At 35.2% G+C, this 18733-nt stretch overlaps 1 protein-coding gene across 4 annotated transcripts in view; it reads left to right on the top strand.

Annotated features, from left to right (window-relative positions):
- The window catches only part of SLC4A4 (solute carrier family 4 member 4), a 522314-nt gene that overhangs the window by 176859 nt on the left and 326722 nt on the right, over window positions 1-18733 (top strand). For all 4 annotated transcript variants that reach the window (XM_053703335.1, XM_053703333.1, XM_053703336.1 and 1 more), the window contains exon 3: window positions 4434-4616. In XM_053703335.1, the coding sequence (XP_053559310.1) occupies window positions 4434-4616 (183 nt within the window). The remainder of the gene's footprint in view (window positions 1-4433; window positions 4617-18733) is intronic.

The raw sequence follows: 18733 nt of genomic DNA, 5'->3' as shown, positions 1-18733 counted from the left end.
GAGCATATTGGTGTAGGCCACGCACAGTTACATTCCCTGATCACATCAATTTAGAGTGCTGATGGCCCTCATTGCTTTACAGCCGGAGCTCTGAGTGGATGTCTCAGGGTATGTATCTACCCCTCTCCCACAACATACAGCTGTAGTATGTAGTAATACTGTTATGTGCAAGTCTCCATGTTGTCAAAATGCAATTTGGTTGTAAAGTCATCCTGTTTGCACTGTCACCTAGGATGCAGAAAGTTAACTTAAAGGATTACTTTCCGTTATAATTTTTAAGCCAAACAACTAACATATTAAAGTTAATAAACATTAATTAAAACCTGCTGACCTACATTTTCTCCAAAACGAAGTTTCATAACGTTCTAAAAGTTATATCTTTTATTTGCCGATGATGTCACGTTATCCTGCCCACTATTTTCAGCACTGCGTGTTCAAAGTACTTAAACCAATGAAATTGTGTTTAAGGCGCCATTTTGAAACCTAGGTATTGTAAACGGATTGGTACAGAGCAAAGGATACCCGCAGAGTGGGTGTGGAAAACAATTAAATTTGCAGACAAGATTTCTGATATACGGTAGAGATAAGTTAATGAAATGCTATTGATAAAAAGCGTATTTGGGGTAGTTAGTTAGTAACAGGCATAGAAAATATTTACTTACAGTGGCCCTTTAAGTATTATATAATTATACACAGCTGTTATGTAGTATTATGTAGGGTAGTCTGCGCAAAACTAATGATAAAATGTACATGGTAAAATATAGATTTGTTTGAGACTTTAAAGGGATAGTAAACCCCAAAATGTTATTTTATGATTCAGATAGAACATACCATTTTAAACAACTTTCCAATTTAATTCTATTATCAAATTTGCTTCATTCTCTTGTTATCCATTGCTGAAGGGACTACTGACAGGAAGCTGAAAATATCTACTTAGCCAATCACAAGAGACAAATGTGTGCAGGCACCAATTAGCAGCAGCTCCCACTGGTGTATGATATGTGCGTATTCTTTTTTATTTAGGGATACTAAGAGAATGAAGCACATTTGAAAATAGAAGTGAATTTAAAAGTGTCTTAAAATGACCTGCTCTATCTGAATCATGCAAGTTTAATTTTGACTTTCCTATCCCTTTAAGGGGCGTATATGTATGTGTGTATATATATATATAAGCATAGAATAAAGAACACAATACCGGACTGGTAGCCAAATGTCAGGATGGGTTTATTCAGCAGTAGGTGAATAGCAGCAGCTTCATGAGATCTGACATGTTTCTCGCATGGGCTTTCTCAGAGATAATTGTTAGAGTGCCACAGGTGAGGTTAAGTAAGGTAAGAGGGTTAATTGATTGCCTCCCATTGGTCTATTCTTAATTAGAATTTGGGATAGACATTAACCCCTGGCACTGTAACAAGTAAAGGTGTGTAAAGTAAAAATAAAGGTGTGTGTGTATATATATATATATATATATATATATATATACACACCTTTATTTCACTATTGTGTTCAGCTTGCTCCCTGTAGTGTATTGCTGCTTTGGTGCTCTCTTTAGTTATGTGTTTAACCCTTTTGCTTGGATTAAACACATAGTTATATGCAAACAATATAGCTCTAATAGATTACAGCATGTTATTTTTGCATGTGTATGTCCCTTTAAATATTAATTTCCAGATAAAGACTAGTAAACGTTAGCTTAATTTATTTCTTAGAATTTTGAATAATGCCAGAAAAGAAGTGCAATAAGGCAAAGGGTGGGTAGAGCTTCATTCCATTAATATGAGGGTAGATTGGTTGCATGCTTGCTGAACTGATTGCAATATGAGAACTTACAAATGTGCACATTGTTTAAAGGGACATGAAACTAAAATGACCGCTGCTCCATAACCTGTCCGCCTGCTCTGATGAGGCGGACAGAGATCGCCACAATTCAACCCGATCTAGTATGATCGGGTTGATTGACACCCCCCTGCTGGCGGCCGATTGGCCGCGAGTCTGCAGGGGGCGGCGTTTTACCAGCAGCTCACAAAAGCTGCTGGTGCAATGCTGAATACGGAGAGCGTATTGCTCTCCGCATTCAGCAATGTCTGTCGGACCTGACCCGCACTGTTGGATCAGGTCCGACAGACCTTTGTTAAATAGGCCTCATTATCTAATGCGCATTAGTTGGAAGCACATAACTGATATTAATATATTAATTCAGCCCCTTTGTTATTATTTTGTTATTGGTTGAGCATAACTATGTGTTTAACCCATGTTCTTCTGAGACCTAGCTAAACAAATATGGTGAGCCAATGACAAAATGCATGTGTGTAGCCAACAATCACCATCAAGTTCCCAGTAATACATTGCTACTCGTAACCCTTCCTCTGCTTGCTTTACAACAAAGGATACAAAGGGAACAAAGTACATTTGATAATAGAAGTTAAAGGAGCATGAAAACCAAACTTTTTCTTTCTATCAGTATTCAGTTAGAGCATGTCATTTTACACAACTTTTCAATTTACTTCTATGATCAGATTTGCTTCATTCTCTTTGTTGCAGGAGCAGCAATGCACTACTGGGCAAAAATCTGGGCAAAATTATTAGTTATAATTAAAAAAAATGTAAGCGCAATATTTTTTATTTCACATATTGAGGTCAGTTTATGTTCTCTCTTGGTGGCTGGTAGGAAATCATCTACACAATTTATTTTTGCTGTGTTCCTATCACACTTCCTATCTACAACACAATAAAGATTTCTCATGAGAACAGCCTAATACAGCAAAAAAAAAAAAGCGCTATATTTATAGTATTTGGAGTCTGTCCATATCAGATTATCATATTTCACTTTTAATGTTCTGTTTGTTTGATATATTTGTATTACTTTAAGATTTGCTGTTGTTCTTTAGACCAGGATAACAGCGTATCTTGCTAGATTCATAATCAGCAGCACTAACACAAGCTCAAGAACTGAACAGATAGATGTTAGATACTCTGATGTAGAATTTATCTTAAACTCCCTATCTCTACTAAAGTGTTTGATCTTCAAAATAATGTTTCTGCAACATACCTCTAAATAATTTATGCTCCAAATTCTAGGATTTCTTATTTTTATGGAAATACTATTCTGGTGAACTACACTAAGTATATAAATGTATTTGCACTTTAGCATTATATACAATATATATATATATATATATATATATATATATATATATATATATATATATATATATATATAGTCTGAAAATTTTGTTTGGTTCTTTGGCATGACATCTCTAGTATAAGTTTAGCAAGAGGGCAGGTTCGCAATGGTTAATGGATTTATTAGTAATGCAAAGTTATATTTTCCACACCTGTGTGTGTCTATATATATATAAAAAGTTAAAAGTAGATAAGCACTCCAGAAATCCAATATCACATGCCCAGGCTGCAACAGATAGGCAAATAGTAATGAAGATTGCATTCACCAGGACTTTTCAAAGTTTTATTCCAAATATGTGAATGTTTTCGGGGGATTAGCCCCTTCCTCAGACATACAAAAATACAAAAAATACTATATGTATTTTTGTATGTCTGAGGAAGGGGTTAATCCCCCGAAAACGTTCACATATTTGGAATAAAACTTTGAAAAGTCCTGGCGAGTGCACTCTTCATTACTTTCTATATATATATATATATGTGTGTGTGTGTGTATGTTTATATATATATATATTGTTTTGTATATCAATTATAAAATATCCAGTGGCACAGGGGATATTGGTAAGGTTTCAAGGCAGCCTCTATTTGCTGTTCTCCCCTCTAGAGGGCTCTTTTGAGTGTTGGCCACCCCAAAGAACACAATTTTTTTTTTTTTTTTTATTTTCCAGAGACTACAAAAACTATGGCACACATTCTTAGTTCTGCATTTTCTCTGCATGAGGTTCTCGGGCTTCTAGATAGCCATCCCTGCTTTAGAATTCTACACCTGCTATTAGAAATGTATAATGAGATATGTGTGGGTGAATGTTTTGTTACATTTGTTGAAAATTTACATTGAATGTTTACATTTAATATTCTAATTTTAAGATTTATTTTCTTCAGAATGTATGTCATGTAAAAAGTCCATCATTCGCTTGCCCATTTAAACAACTCAACATTAGACCTATAGATCAGGAACAGAAAACTAAATATTCATGGCAGGCGCAGTCATATTCATTTGATTCAAAATCAGTACTGTAGCTTGTGTGAGAAACAAAAATGCTAAAATTGTAGCTGCCTTACATTTAATAAAATCCTTTTTTTATTTCTGGGTACAGTTTTCTTAATAGACCATGGCATGGGAATTGTGTAGAACTTGTTTACTGTGTAGTTTTAAAACCACTGAGATTTACATACACATAAATTCACATATATTGCTTAGATATAACCTGTATAATAGTGTGCATTGCTAATCTTTGGTGTTATCTCCCTAGGTCACCACACTGTGTACATCGGAGTTCATGTTCCTAAAAGCTATCGGAGGAGAAGACGTCATAAGCGCAGAACAGGTCACAAAGACAAAAAGGAGAGAGAGAAATCAGAAAACTATTCTGATGTAGAGAAGTCAGATACTGAAAATGTCGATGAAAACAGCTCCAACATTCTTAAACCCCTCAGTAAGTACAATTCTAATAGATGTTATGTTCTGGGAAACCTGTGGACATATTGACCTATTTACTTTTTTAAAGCAATAGTACAAACATGTATTTTTCTTAAATGGATAAAGTAATTCATTTGAAATATATCAGCATTATTAATAAAGTGTAAACATTTATATAAGTTGAGTCCAACCTAACAACGTTTCCGGTCTAGTTATCCCTTCATCAGGTTTACCGGCTCAGCCTCAAATATTTTAGGGTTTGGATTTAGCAAGAATGGGGATTGAGAATCCCTAATTAACCTCTTAAGGACATATGACGGAATTTTTCCGTCATAAAACAATTGAGCAAACTGAAAGCTGTGTCCTTAAAGGGTTAAAATACATGTACTTTAGTGGATGATTTTGGAAACAAAACATTTGATAATTATTAAAACAAAATAAAAAAAAACAACAACAGTTTTTGAGATCAAACTTTCCCCAGTTTAGTTGAATTGGATTGCATTTGTGTCTAAACACCCTCATGGGGAAATCACAGTTGTCACCGCTAGGGGCCACTTGTGAGTCAGTTTTCAAGAGGGTAGTGAATAGGTAACCTTGGTATATAAGGGTATGGATACTTGCTGATAGGGATCTAAGCATACACTTTTCTAAAAGGCTAATAGTGTGTATATTGCAGAAGTAAATCTGCAATCAACTGTTAATGCTTTGGTTTCGTGATTTTTACAACTAAGCTCAATTCAATTTGGAGCATATTTTAACACCTTAGCTGCCATAAAGGTTTACTCTCTTCTTGGCAGGAACATTACATTCACAATTTATTGCTTGTGCTCTGAATTCTTATTAAATGCTATACATGAAATATCTCCATCTTCTAAAAGCTGTTTTAAACAACAAACTTTGTCAAATATACTAAGTGCATCATTTAGGTAAACTTTAAGGGACATGAAACCATAACTTCCCAATGTACTTCTATTATAAAATTGTCTTGGTTTATTAGTATCCTTTGTTGAAAAGCAGGCATGTAAGCTCAGGAGTGTGCACGTGTCTGCAGCACTATATGGTAGCAGTTTTGCAACAATGTTGTACATTAGCAAGAGCACTAGATGTCAGTAGTATTTACCTTCATGTAGTGCTCAAGCATGTGCACACTACCTATCTAGATATCTCTTCAAGAAAGAATAGCATGAGAAGGAAGCAAATTTGATAATAGAAGTAAATTGGAAACTTTTTTTCTTTAAAATTTTATTCTCTATCTGAATAATGAAAAAAAAAAAACGTTGGGTTTTATGTCCCTTTAAAATTGTAATCAGCTGTGTGTTTTAGATTTGAGTTAAACCAGTTAAGCACAGAACTTTGTTAAAATGCATCCTGTATGACTTATCACAAGTTTTGTGTCACCTGTTACAGCACACAAGACCTGCCAAGCATACTGCAGTAGTTTAAATACAGTAGACTGGCATAATCAACAAATGCATGATAAAAACAAAAATCAATAGCACTTAGTCTGAACTTTTATATGAGTAGTAGATTGTTTTCTAAGAAATTTCAAAATTATGTCTATTTCCTTTTCTCCTGTATCATGTGACATCCATTAGCCAATCACAAATGCATATACGTATTTTCTGTAAATTCTTGCACATGCACAGTAAGAGCTGGCGACTTAAAAAGTGTAAATATAAAAAGACTGTGAGCATTTGGATAATAGAAGTAAATTGGAAAGTTGTTTAAAATTGCTTGCTCTATCTGAATAGTGAAAGTTTAATATTGACTTGAGTATCCCTTTTAGTGAATCTCCATGCTCATTCTCTGGGCTCAATTTATCAAGCCTACTCCTCCCCTACGACTGCAGGTTCTCACAAGAGAACCTGCAGCCAGGATTTATCAAGCAGTGGTCATCTGTTTCTATCCCCTATCCTGATTTACCTGATCTCTTCACAAAGATTTTTTATTGCAGTGCACAAAACCATTTTCACATTTTAAAATGACAGTCAATGCACCATATTTAACATTGCAGAAGCAATTGCTTGTGCAGACCCCCCCCCAAACAATTGCACAAGAGCAGGTCTTGCCAATCATCCCAGACAAATCAGTGTCATATGATTTAAAGGAAAACTAAAGTAATAATTAAAACTTTCATGATTCAGATAGAGAACACATTTTTAAACAACTTTATAGTTCACTTCCATTATCTAAATGTGCGCCATCTTTTTATATACACACTTTCTGTGGCACTACCTGCTACTGAGCATGTGAAAGAATTCACACAATATACGTTTATGCATTAGTAATAGGCTGATGACTGTCACATGATGCTTTGGGAAGGAAAACTAACTAACATTTGTCAGGGGAAAAAATACTACTCATTTGAAATTCAAACTAAGTGCTTTTGCATTTTCTTTTTATTGTCTATTTATTGATTATGCTATTGTAATGTGTTTAGTGGTCCTTTAACTCCACCACTTCTGGGGCGGAGGAGAGGTAAAAAAAGCAGCAGTCATAAGGTCCCTGAGATGTGAGATGTTTAATGCTGGTGCAATGGGCACGTGGAGCATATGTGCATACGTAGCTGAAACAGTAACAGCTTTTACTAAAATAATGTCAGCTAATACAAGTATATTGTAAAAATGACCATGCTTTCCACAGTGTCTGTTTTTATGTCATGGTAGGTCTGCAAAAGCCTGAGAAAACCCTACAAAAAGTCACAGAAAGGCTTATTGTTTTTTAAATTGTCATGTGTTTAGTTCTCACATACAACACTTGGAAGACTTAAACATTGAACGCAAAACTTGTAAATTAATTCATTCATTAATTCATTCATTCTTTCATTAATGGCAATTTTTTTGTAAAAACATTTTTTTGCTGTAAAATACCATTTTTGCTGTGATTGTCACATGCTCCCTAACGAGGCTGGTAGTAAATTCTGTAGCCAAAGAATGTTGCATATTGCTGCAATATTGTCTGAGCCAGCTACATACCACAGAAGGATCACAGCCTCTCTCATAGCTATTCCTAATTGGCCAAAATCAGAGTTAAAGGGACATTAAAGGAATATTAAAAGTTTTTTTTTTGTTTAAATTCTACATTTTTATTTTTAAGGCCCAGTGGGTAAATTCTGCATAACAATGTAGAGTAGGGTTGCCACCTCGGCCATGTTTTCCTGGACACTTATGAGCTACACATGCTGCAGGGAGGGAGGGACATGTATGAGTAAGAGTAGTAATAAACGTAATAGTATTAGACTATAATAGGCTTTAAAATAAAATATATTTTATTATTATATATTTTAAAAACTGTTTACTGTCCATTTAAACTTTCATGATTCAAATAGAGGATGTAGTTTTTATTATTAATATCGGTTATTTGTAAAGGGCCAGCAGATTCTGCAGCGCTATAGAGACTTTTTCAAATTCCTGTTATCAAATCTACTGCTTTCTTTTGGTAGCCTTTGTTAAAAAGCATACTGAGGTAAGCTCAGAAACTGCAGTGCACTACTGGAAGCTAGCTGGTATTGGTTAGCTAAACAGATGTCAATCACAGGCTCACCAGGTGTGTTCAGCTAGCTCCCAGTAGTTTATTGCTACTCTGGAACTTTACAGGGGTTAAACACACACAGTTATCACACAGAAAACAGAGCAATAATAAAATGCTTTTAATAACATATTAGAACATTGTATTGTTGCATGTTTGTGTCTCTTTAAATTCTCTTTAGTTCAAACAGCTGTGCTTCTTATGGTTTGGAACAGCACTGAAAATGAAAGCCAAAATCCCTTAGTTGGGCTTGAAGTTTTTGCACAGCACCCTCCTAACAGACTGATATAGAGCTCAGCTACCCTGTTGTACCACAAATGGTTATATGATTTATATAAAAGTTACAGCTAGGAGTTCTATTCATTTACATTCCTGTTGCATTACATTAATGGCACCTGCTACACATGGATATATCTATCTTATTAACTAGTGAGGAGAAACTGGATTTAATTTTAGCTTTACTCTGTTAATTGAATGTGAATGTGTGTTATGGAATTTTCAGCGTATTCTCATTGTATTGTAAAATAATTATCAGGCATCATTGACAAATAAATTATTTTATATAAGAATTAACAACATGATATGGAATGTCCATAGTAAGACATCATTTAGAATCTATTTAATTTTTTTAAATGAACTTAATTGGGGCACAAAATACTGGTATTGGTTTCTCATACATGTAACATATAGGATGGCCAGATTTCCAGAATTTAACTGGACAGTTCAGTATTTTATCAGGCTGTCTTGAAAAATCTTCAAAAAAATTCTGGACTCTTAAATGTCCATTTTTTTTTTAAGTACATGCCTCCTATGCCTTAATGTATTTAAAATATAGAACAGAAAAAAAAGAGTGTCAAGGGGGTCAAATCACTACTGTTTATGAGTGGTGCCACAGCTGAAGAGATAGAATGGTTGATTTGTTGTTACTGGCAGCTATGGGGTAAAAAGACTGCTCAGTTGTATGTACATGGTTGGATCAAGAGTAGTGGCTTAATGTGTGACTTCACCTAGATATTGTCTAGTTATTTTTTGGTGCACAGCTACTACGGTAAGGCTAGTAACATATAATATTTAGACACACACAGAGATGCGAATAAAAAACTATTTTACGCTATCGTTGAAAGAAATATACCTGCTTAAAATAGACAATATACATTTTATTACAAACAAAATAAGGCAAATATTGAAAATGAAATATACAGAAGCCAAAATTACAAAAGTATTGCAGTAAGAAGTTATAACTTTATTAGACTAACAATGCATTTTTATACATTGTTTGATGCAATACCGATCAATACCTGAAGAGGGAACTACTGAATGTTTGTCTTTTACAATGCAGTTAGTTCAATAAAAGGTATAACTACTTAATGCACATAGCAGAATATGTTTTGTGTATTTATAAATAGACAGTCCTATATATATCTGTATATATATCTATACCTATTTATAATTATATATATATGGTATAAATATATATTGTACCAAAAAAAACAGATATGTGAAGAACAATGGAATGTGAAATATTCATATTTTCATGTTGGGTTAGCGCCATTGACAATATGCAATTAGGTTTGCACATGAGTAGGGTGTTAGGTTTTTTCCTTCATTGACTTTTAAGGGTGAATACGTGAACGCACACATGACCTTCTAAGTTCGGCTTCTAGCGCGCGAGTAACAGTTTACTTTCAACTCATAATACAAGCACAACCCGACGAGCGCAGAAAGCTTACTTCTAGCACAATTAATGATTGAGCGGGAGCGTTAATTAGCGCTCCACTTGTAATCTGGCCCCTTATGGGGAATTAATTTTAGCGTTTCGTTTCCCTTTAATTAGCTGCCTTGTTTTATTTTTATTTTGGCCATGTGTTTTGCTTCCTAGAAGGTCTGTGAATGTTGTGAAACACCTGTTTCTAAAAGCTTTACTTGTTTTTTATGTGCTTATCTAGATTTTACTGGTATGTTATTTTCTAAGTCAAACTGTAATTTTTTTCTCTCCCATAGCATTGTGGGAGTTTTTCTCATTAGCCAGTGAGGTGATATCTTGTGGGCCAGTATAGCACAAACATTTAACTCCTGTAATGTATTAAACTAAGGGCTCATATAAGGCAAAGTTAAACTTTCATATCAATTTAAATTATTTCAGTTTGTTATCAAATATACCCCTTTCTCTTTGTACTATTGTTCATAGAACAACAGCAACAAAGCTGTTTCCATGAGTGCATACTGAAATAGGCCCAGGAGTGTGCATGTGACTTGTGCACTACACGTACAACATTGTAACAAAAATAGTTGGAAACACTTCTTCCATATAGTACTCAAGACATGAACACACTCCTGAGCATACATCAGTACGCTGTTATGGAAAGGGGCCAAGATTCAAAAAAGGATATTAAAAGGTAAATTTGACAAATAAATTGGATTTTTTTTTTCTGAATCGTGATACTCTAATTCAACACTTTAATCTTCATTAAAAGGGCCATAACCCATAATACCGAAATGTTGAAACACTTGAATGTGATGCAGCATAGCTGTAAAATGCTGACTAGAAAATATCACCTGAACATCTCTATGTAAAAAAGAAAGATAGTTTACCTCAAAAGTTCCTCAGTAGCCACATCCCATTGATGGACATCCAAAGTCTCCCTGATTGTAATAGCGACTCCCTGATGCCAGCAAATGGAGTGCAATCTCCCTGAAACTCCAAGTACTATGATCCAATGTGGCCCAAATCCGGAAAAGTGTTTCTTCAAGGAATGCCTTTAGTTGCTGGGATATTATAGAACCCTCAAAGCATGCAAATAAAACACAAATACCACCTTATTTACTGCACGTAATTAAACTTTGTATTCTAAAATATTTGAGCATTCAACAAGCGTACGATCACTGGTTGTATGTGGTTGTGCAATAAAGCTACTTTTTTTAATGTGACTTTCGTGGGAAGCTACTTTAATGATAAGTCTCTATCTTATTTAGGGCTTCAAGGTGTCCAATATTTAACTGGGAGGGAGGAGGGGAAGCCACCTCCCTGAAATTAGTTTTTGCAGGTTGGGATGCCTGCATTGTAAAGGACTTCTAAGCAGAAGTCAGTATGTCTGTCCTGGGACAGCTAAGGGAGTGAGCTTATGTGCACACTCATCTTATTTCCCTATTCAGTTTAAGGAAGTTTACTATGAAATCTCATGAGAGTTAAGTGAAATCTCATGAGATCACAGTAAAAGAGTTCATGACCTCAGCACTGCTGATGCTGATTGGCTGCTCTTCATTTCTTCATTTATTTATTTTGTACCTGCAGCTGAGCAACAGCTGAAGTATATTTTTTCCACAGAACTTACTCTGCTGAGCTGAGGAAATTGTGAGGTAAAATATCTTCTTTTTTTACATAGAGATGCTCAGGTGATATTTTCGTCCGCTTTTTACAGTTATACTGCATTAGTTTCAAGTGATTTAGCATATGAGTATTATGTCCCTTTAATCAAAGAAAAATGGGGGTGCTTTGGTTGGGTGTGTGCGCAGATAGTAAATTTATATATAAATGTAATAAATCACATTACACAACCAGCTTGGATAAACAGACAAAAGTTTTTTGTGTCCTGCAATGTCAGTGGGTTAACCCCCACCTCCCCTGACAATTGCTATGTTGGAATAAAAGTACTTTTTCAAACTCACCACTGATGTGTAATGATATCACTTATATATGTGTCTCAAAAGACTCACCACAGTCCTGATTCTGGATATTATTTCCTCCTGTCCTCTGTGGTGCTGGCGTCTTGAACCTTGTTATAAGGCTCCTGCTTGCAAATGGTGAGTGTCCAAGCTGGAAAATACTATACCTCCGCAATAGGGAACTTTTAGTGGTGTTTAAACAAGCTTAGTGCGCTCACAAAGGCCATTACTGGTTGAACTCAAAAACAAGAATTGTTTGGAGCACCAAAAAGTGTGTGAAAAAAACAAAATTTTATTATTTGACAAAAGGGTTAATTAACCCCAGGGTAAGAGTGTATAAGAAATAAAATTGAAAAACAGAGAGCAAAAAAGGCCTTTTTTGCTCTCTGTTTTTCAATTTTATTTCTTATACACTCTTACCCTGGGGTTAATTAACCCTTTTGTCAAATAATAAAATTTTGTTTTTTTCACACGCTTTTTGGTGCTCCAAACAATTCTTGTTTTTATGTCCCTTTAATGCCTTTAACTATTTGATCTGAAAAAATAAAATAGCAATCATTGTTGGGCGGAAGCATAATAATTTAAAGGGAAATGAAACCCAAAGGTTTTCTTTTGTAATTCAGACAGAGCGTACTATTTAAAAAAAATCCAATTTACTTCTATTATCAAATTTTCTTAGTTCTCATAGTATCCTTTGTTGAAGAGATACCTAGGTAGGTAGCGTGCACGTCTGAAGCACTACATGCAGGAAAGTGCTGCCATCTAGTGCTCTTTTTAATGTATAACATTCTTCCAGAACTGCTGCCAAATAGTGCTACTGACACGCGCACACTCCTTAGCTTACTTTGCTGCTTTTCAACAAAGCACACCAAGAAAACAAAGAAAATATGCTAATAGAAATAAATTAGAAAGCTGTTTAAAATGTGCATTCTCTATCTGAATCATGAAAGGAAAAATTGTGTTTCATGCCCCTTTAATCTCTCTGAACATAAAAGTGATAGAAAAAACTAAATCCTTTAATAAGACGGCAAAAACTACAGCCGAAAAAGTAAAAAAGCAAATATTAATGCACCGCTATATAAAAAAATATATACGCTGAAACATTTTATGATTTGAATTCCAGCTACAATTATTATTATAACAAAGTGACTCGGAGACCAGGGGAATCTATGTTCCGCTGAACTAGGGTTGGCACCTCAGCCATGTTTTCCTGCACACTTATGAGTTACACATGCTGCAGGGTGTGCAGGGAGGAACATGTATTGTGTTTCTGGACAGCACTATTCAAATTCCTCCCTGCACACCCAGCAGCATGTGTAACTTATAAGTGTTCTGTATTTTAAGGGACGGGTGGCAACCCTACGCTGAACGCATTTGTCTCCCACTCCAGTGAACCTGCTGTATTGTAAATGATGAGTTTTTATTGCAGTTACTCACACAACACATTGCACTCTATATGCTACTACCCTTATTAAACAAACAATGAGTTGCATTGACTTCTGACGTTGATCTTTGAAGCTTAAGGAGTAGTAATTACAGGATTCATCAGACAATCCTGGTTTTATCTTTCCAATTTAAAAAAGAAAAAAAATGAAGCATTTATCCTGTATATTTGCTTCAGAACGTCTGTGGTTTTCAGTGTAGCTGCTGTGCTCATTAGAGATTGGTATAAATTGTAGATCAGGAGTGCCCAGGTTTTAGTAATTTGGGGTTTATTCTTTAGTGCTACATTAAAATCTCTTCAGCGTCACATGCCTCAGTTTAGGCTTGTCTACAAGGGTGGCAAACCTTGGCACACTTGATCAATGTGGCAAACAAAATGAATATGGGTTGCAGTGCTGCTACTGAGCCACCTCCATACTGTCATTGCGCCATATTGTCTGCAGGCGAATTTTTATATGATAATCAGCAATTTGAGCACTCAAAAAGGTTCACCACCCGTGATACAGGGGTCTGTTTGCATATATGTACTGAATGTGAACCAAGACATGCTAAGTCAGCTGAATTAGCTGACTTTTAGAAAAATATACCTACTCCGCTATTCACAAAGAGCAAGACATTTGTAAAGTCATTTTTTTTATAACCAGCTTGCACAGCCCAAATCAGCCTGTAAACTTTGTAAGACTTGCTAGTGCAAGTAGTATAGAAAGTGAACTATTCACAAATCACAGACTAGTAACTGAATTGATTTATATGACAGTGCGAACACTGACAAAATATGCAGTAAGGAGCACTTCTGTGTTTCCAGATTCACATCAAAATCAGATTAGAACTGGAAAAACCATAAATTAACAAAATAACTTTTATATAAATAAATTAAAGGTTGAATATTTAAAAAACACAAAAAGCTGGATAGTTATAATGTGTTGTACTATATAGCACTGCCATAAAAAATAATGGACAAATACAGGCCTGTTTGCATTAAAGGGACACTGAACCCAAATTGTTTCTTTCATGATTCAGATAGAGCATGAAATTTTAAGCAACTTTCTAATTTACTCTTATTATAAATGTTACTTTGTTTTCTTGCTATCTTTATTTAAATGCAGGAATGTAAATCTTAGCAGCCAGCCCATTTTAGGTTCAGCACCATGGATAGCGCTTGCTTATTGGAGGCTTACATTTACCCACCAATAAGCAAGCATAACCCAGGTTCTCAACCAAAAACGGGCCAGTTCCTATGCATCACATTCCTGCTTTTTAAATAAAGATAGCAAGAGAACGAAGAAAAAAATGATAATAGGAGTAAATTAGAAAGTTGCTTAAAATTGCATGCTCTATCTGAAGCATTAAAGAAAACATTTGGGTTTAGTGTCCCTTTAAGCATGAGAGCCTATGTAGATACAAAATCAATAAATAATTTATCAGTGTGGGAGAAATAATACAAAACTAATAATATAATTTGCAATAATACTGTCAATGTGTATCAATATCTATAGTTTGTTCGTTCCCCACTCAGTAATAAATAATATCTTGCTTAGTAGATTCACTGGTATTTAAACCTATCTGCATTACACATAGTGCATATTCATGTAGCTAATAGCTGAAATCATGGAGTCTTTGTTTGTTTTCCCTGAAACTTTCTTCTCTTAAAAGATCCAATGTATATGGACTAGTATTTCTATTGAAAAATCCAATGTATATGTTTCTGGTATATGTGCAGGTTTGTAGCACTTTTTCAGTCATATTTGATATATCTCGCTAAAGCATTGCACATTTTTACCACCTCACATTTGAACTTTTTTTTTTTATTAAGTATTCTGTTTGCAGGATTTTACAAAGATACATGAGCCCTAGCATTTTACATTTAAAGGTGAGAGGCAGCAAGTGCTTTGCAGACATATTTGTAACCTATTTGTGTCACTTACCTTCTCAGTTGTTATCGTCTGGCAAATACATTTGAACACATTTTGACAGCATGTGTTTTGTTCTGTACAGAACAGGAAGAAGGATGTGACTGACAGGTACTTTGATGAGATCCAGATCAGAGGATTTTGCAAGATGAGGCCTTGCAGGGAAAGATAAAATAGAGAAAGTAGGTTAATAACGAGCAAGAAAATCTAACACTTTCCATTACCCTGTGACAGAATTGGACTCTAAAGTTCAGCACTGAGTGGGTTACGGCAACGGCCATCTTAAACAGATGTAAAATAAGTTGTTTCTGAGAACTTTGTTTATTCTTCAAAGGTCTGATAACTTTTTATATACTGTATATATATATATATATATATATATATATATATATATATACAGTACAGTATATATATATATGAGCCTGTAAAGGGCTGGAGAACCTGAAAGTACCTTTTGAATTAACTGTTTGCTGTTGGGTCCTCAAATCTGGATATGTTTTTGTTCAGGCAGTTCTATATGTTATTCCAAATACCCGCCTCCACAAATCACCATGCAGTGTTTGGGATAAATATCTTTCATATTATTAGCATAACTAGCAAGTGAATTATTTGGTGGCTTTCATGTGTACTAAACTGGGAAGTGACTTTGTTAAAACAATCATGTCCTTTGATGGGTATCTTATTACAAGATTTAATTTTTTTTTACTCATAGCCCTAACTCTTAAGTTAGCCTTAAGCCTAACACGAATCATAGTCGTAACGCTAACTCTAATGCTAGCTTTAACCCTAACATGAACCATTGTCCTAAACCTAGCGCTAGTCTTAAACCTAAAATGAATCATAGTCCTAATGCTAATTCTAATGCTAGTTTTAACCCTAACATGAACCATAGTCCTAAACCTACTCACCTAACGCTAACTCTAATGCTAGCTTTTAACCTTAACACAAACCATAGTCTTAATCCTAACTCACCTAACGCTAACTCTATTGCTAGCTTTAAGATTAACACGCTCCATAGTCCTAATCCTAGCTATAAAGCTAGCCATAACCCTAACATGAACCATAGCCCTTTAACCATAGCCTTAACCCCAACATAAACCATAGTCCTAACACTAAATCTAATGCTAGCCTTAAGTATCTAATGCATAGTCTTAATTCTAGCACTAGCCTTAAACGCAACATGAACCACAGTCCTAACCATCGCTCTAAAGCTAGCCTTAACCCAAACATGAACCATAGCCCTAACTCTAACCCTAGCCCTTAAGCCAACACAAACTATTTTCCTAACCCTAACTCTAATGCTAGCCTTAAACCAAACATGAACCATAGTCCTAACTCTAACCCTTACTTACCACTATGTTCCCATCATCTTATCTGTCATTAAGATGGGAATACTCTTTCCAAAAATTTATTTAAAACTAATTTTTTTAGTTAAGCTTTAAAATATACACATGTATTTTATGTTGTATTTCCCATAGTGAGTATTTGTGTGTGTCATTTTCTGTAAAACGAGTCAGGCATGTAATCGGTTGAGAAAAATTAGTCTCTCATCCAAACCTGACATTCTGCTATGAGAATATGAGCAACGTGAATAACAAATTCAACATTTTCCCACTGAAAATCTAGATTTTCCCTTTAAAGTAAATTCCCTGTAATCTTATTTGCAAAGTTATACAGACACAATGGGCTTCTTTCATTATTTCAGCTTAAACTGTAGGTTAACCAGCAAGAAATGGTGTTAACGAGTTTGAGCCAGTAGGGTTAACCACTTCGCTAAAGTAGGCTAATACCTTACTCATCAAGGTTCATGCAAAACGGCGCTTTGCAGATATTACTGACTGAGATGGAGAATAAATAGCAGTTTATTTGAAACAGACTTAATAATTCCTAAAGAGCTTTAACATTAGAATCTCTGTGCTTGTCAATAAAATATTTTTATCAGGATTTGCTGTGCTGAACAGTTCATGTTAATCTGTAGGCAATACATGTTGTATGTTGGAACGGCAAAATTAGAAAAGGGACTTAAAGGGATATAATAGTGCAAAAAGTACATGCTCTTATTAATGAATCTCACTTAAAGGGATTATAGAAAGGTTGAAATGTGAAAATGTTGAAGTTGAATTGAAATGTGACTAGCATTTTAGCAATATACTTCCACTAGCTGAAATGCTTCAAGTAAAAGTTATTACTGTTTTCTTCTGTTATGTGTGATCAGTCCACGGGTCATCATTACTTCTGGGATATAACTCCTCCCCAACAGGAAATGCAAGAGGATTCACCCAGCAGAGCTGCATATAGCTCCTCCCCTCTACGTCAGTCCCAGTCATTCTCTTGCACCCAACGACTAGATAGGATGTGTGAGAGGACTATGATGATTAACTTAGTTTTTATGACTTCAATCAAAAGTTTGTTATTTTACAATAGCACCGGAGCGTGTTATTACTTCTCTGGCAGAGTTTGAGGAAGAATCTACCAGAGTTTTTTACTATGATTTTAACCGGAGTAGTTAAGATCATATTGCTGTTCTCGGCCATCTGAGGGAGGTAAAAGCTTCAGATCAGGGGACAGCGGGCAGATGAATCTGCATTGAGGTATGTAGCAGTTTTTATTTTCTGAATGGAATTGATGAGAAAATCCTGCCATACCGTTATAATGACATGTATGTATACACTTCAGTATTCTGGGGATGGTATTTCACCGGAACTACTCTGTTAAAAGTCACTAATCCTTTTAATAAGTATTTATCATGTTAAACGTTTTTGCTGGAATGTAGAATCGTTTACATTTCTGAGGTACTGAGTGAATAAATATTTGGGCATTATTTTCCACTTGGCAGTTGTTTGGTTTTAATTGTGACAGTTTCGTTTCTCTTCACTGCTGTGTGTGAGGGAGGGGCCGTTTTTGGCGCTCTTTGCTACGCATCAAAAATTTCCAGTCAGTTACTCTTATATTTCCTGCATGATCCGGTTCATCTCCGACAGATCTCAGGGGTCTTCAAACTTCTTTAGAGGGAGGTAGATTCTCTCAGCAGAGCTGTGAGAATTTTATATTGACTGTGAATAAAAACGTTGCTCTGTAATTTTTATGTCAAATTTAATTATTGTTATTTTACTATGGGAACAAACCTTTGCTAAAAGTTGTGTTGTTTTAAAGTTTGATGCTATAACTGTTTTTTCAGTTCATTATTTCAACTGTCATTTAATCGTTTAGTACCTCTTTGAGGCACAGTACGTTTTTGCTAAAAAAGATTATAACCAAGTTGCAAGTTTATTGCTAGTGTGTTAAACATGTCTGACTCAGAGGAAGATATCTGTGTCATTTGTTCCAATGCCAAGGTGGAGCCCAATAGAAATTTATGTACTAACTGTATTGATGCTACTTTAAATAAAAGTCAATCTGTACAATTTGAACAAATTTCACCAAACAGCGAGGGGAGAGTTATGCCGACTAACTCGCCTCACGCGGCAGTACCTGCATCTCCCGCCCGGGAGGTGCGTGATATTATGGCGCCTTGTACATCTGGGCGGCCATTACAGATAACATTACAAGATATGGCTACTGTTATGACTGAAGTTTTGTCTAAATTACC

This window comes from Bombina bombina, chromosome 2 (assembly GCF_027579735.1).
Source record: "Bombina bombina isolate aBomBom1 chromosome 2, aBomBom1.pri, whole genome shotgun sequence".
NCBI lineage: Eukaryota > Metazoa > Chordata > Amphibia > Anura > Bombinatoridae > Bombina > Bombina bombina.
The sequence above is the reverse complement of the archived record's forward strand: the minus strand, read 5'-3'. Positions and strand labels throughout refer to the sequence as shown.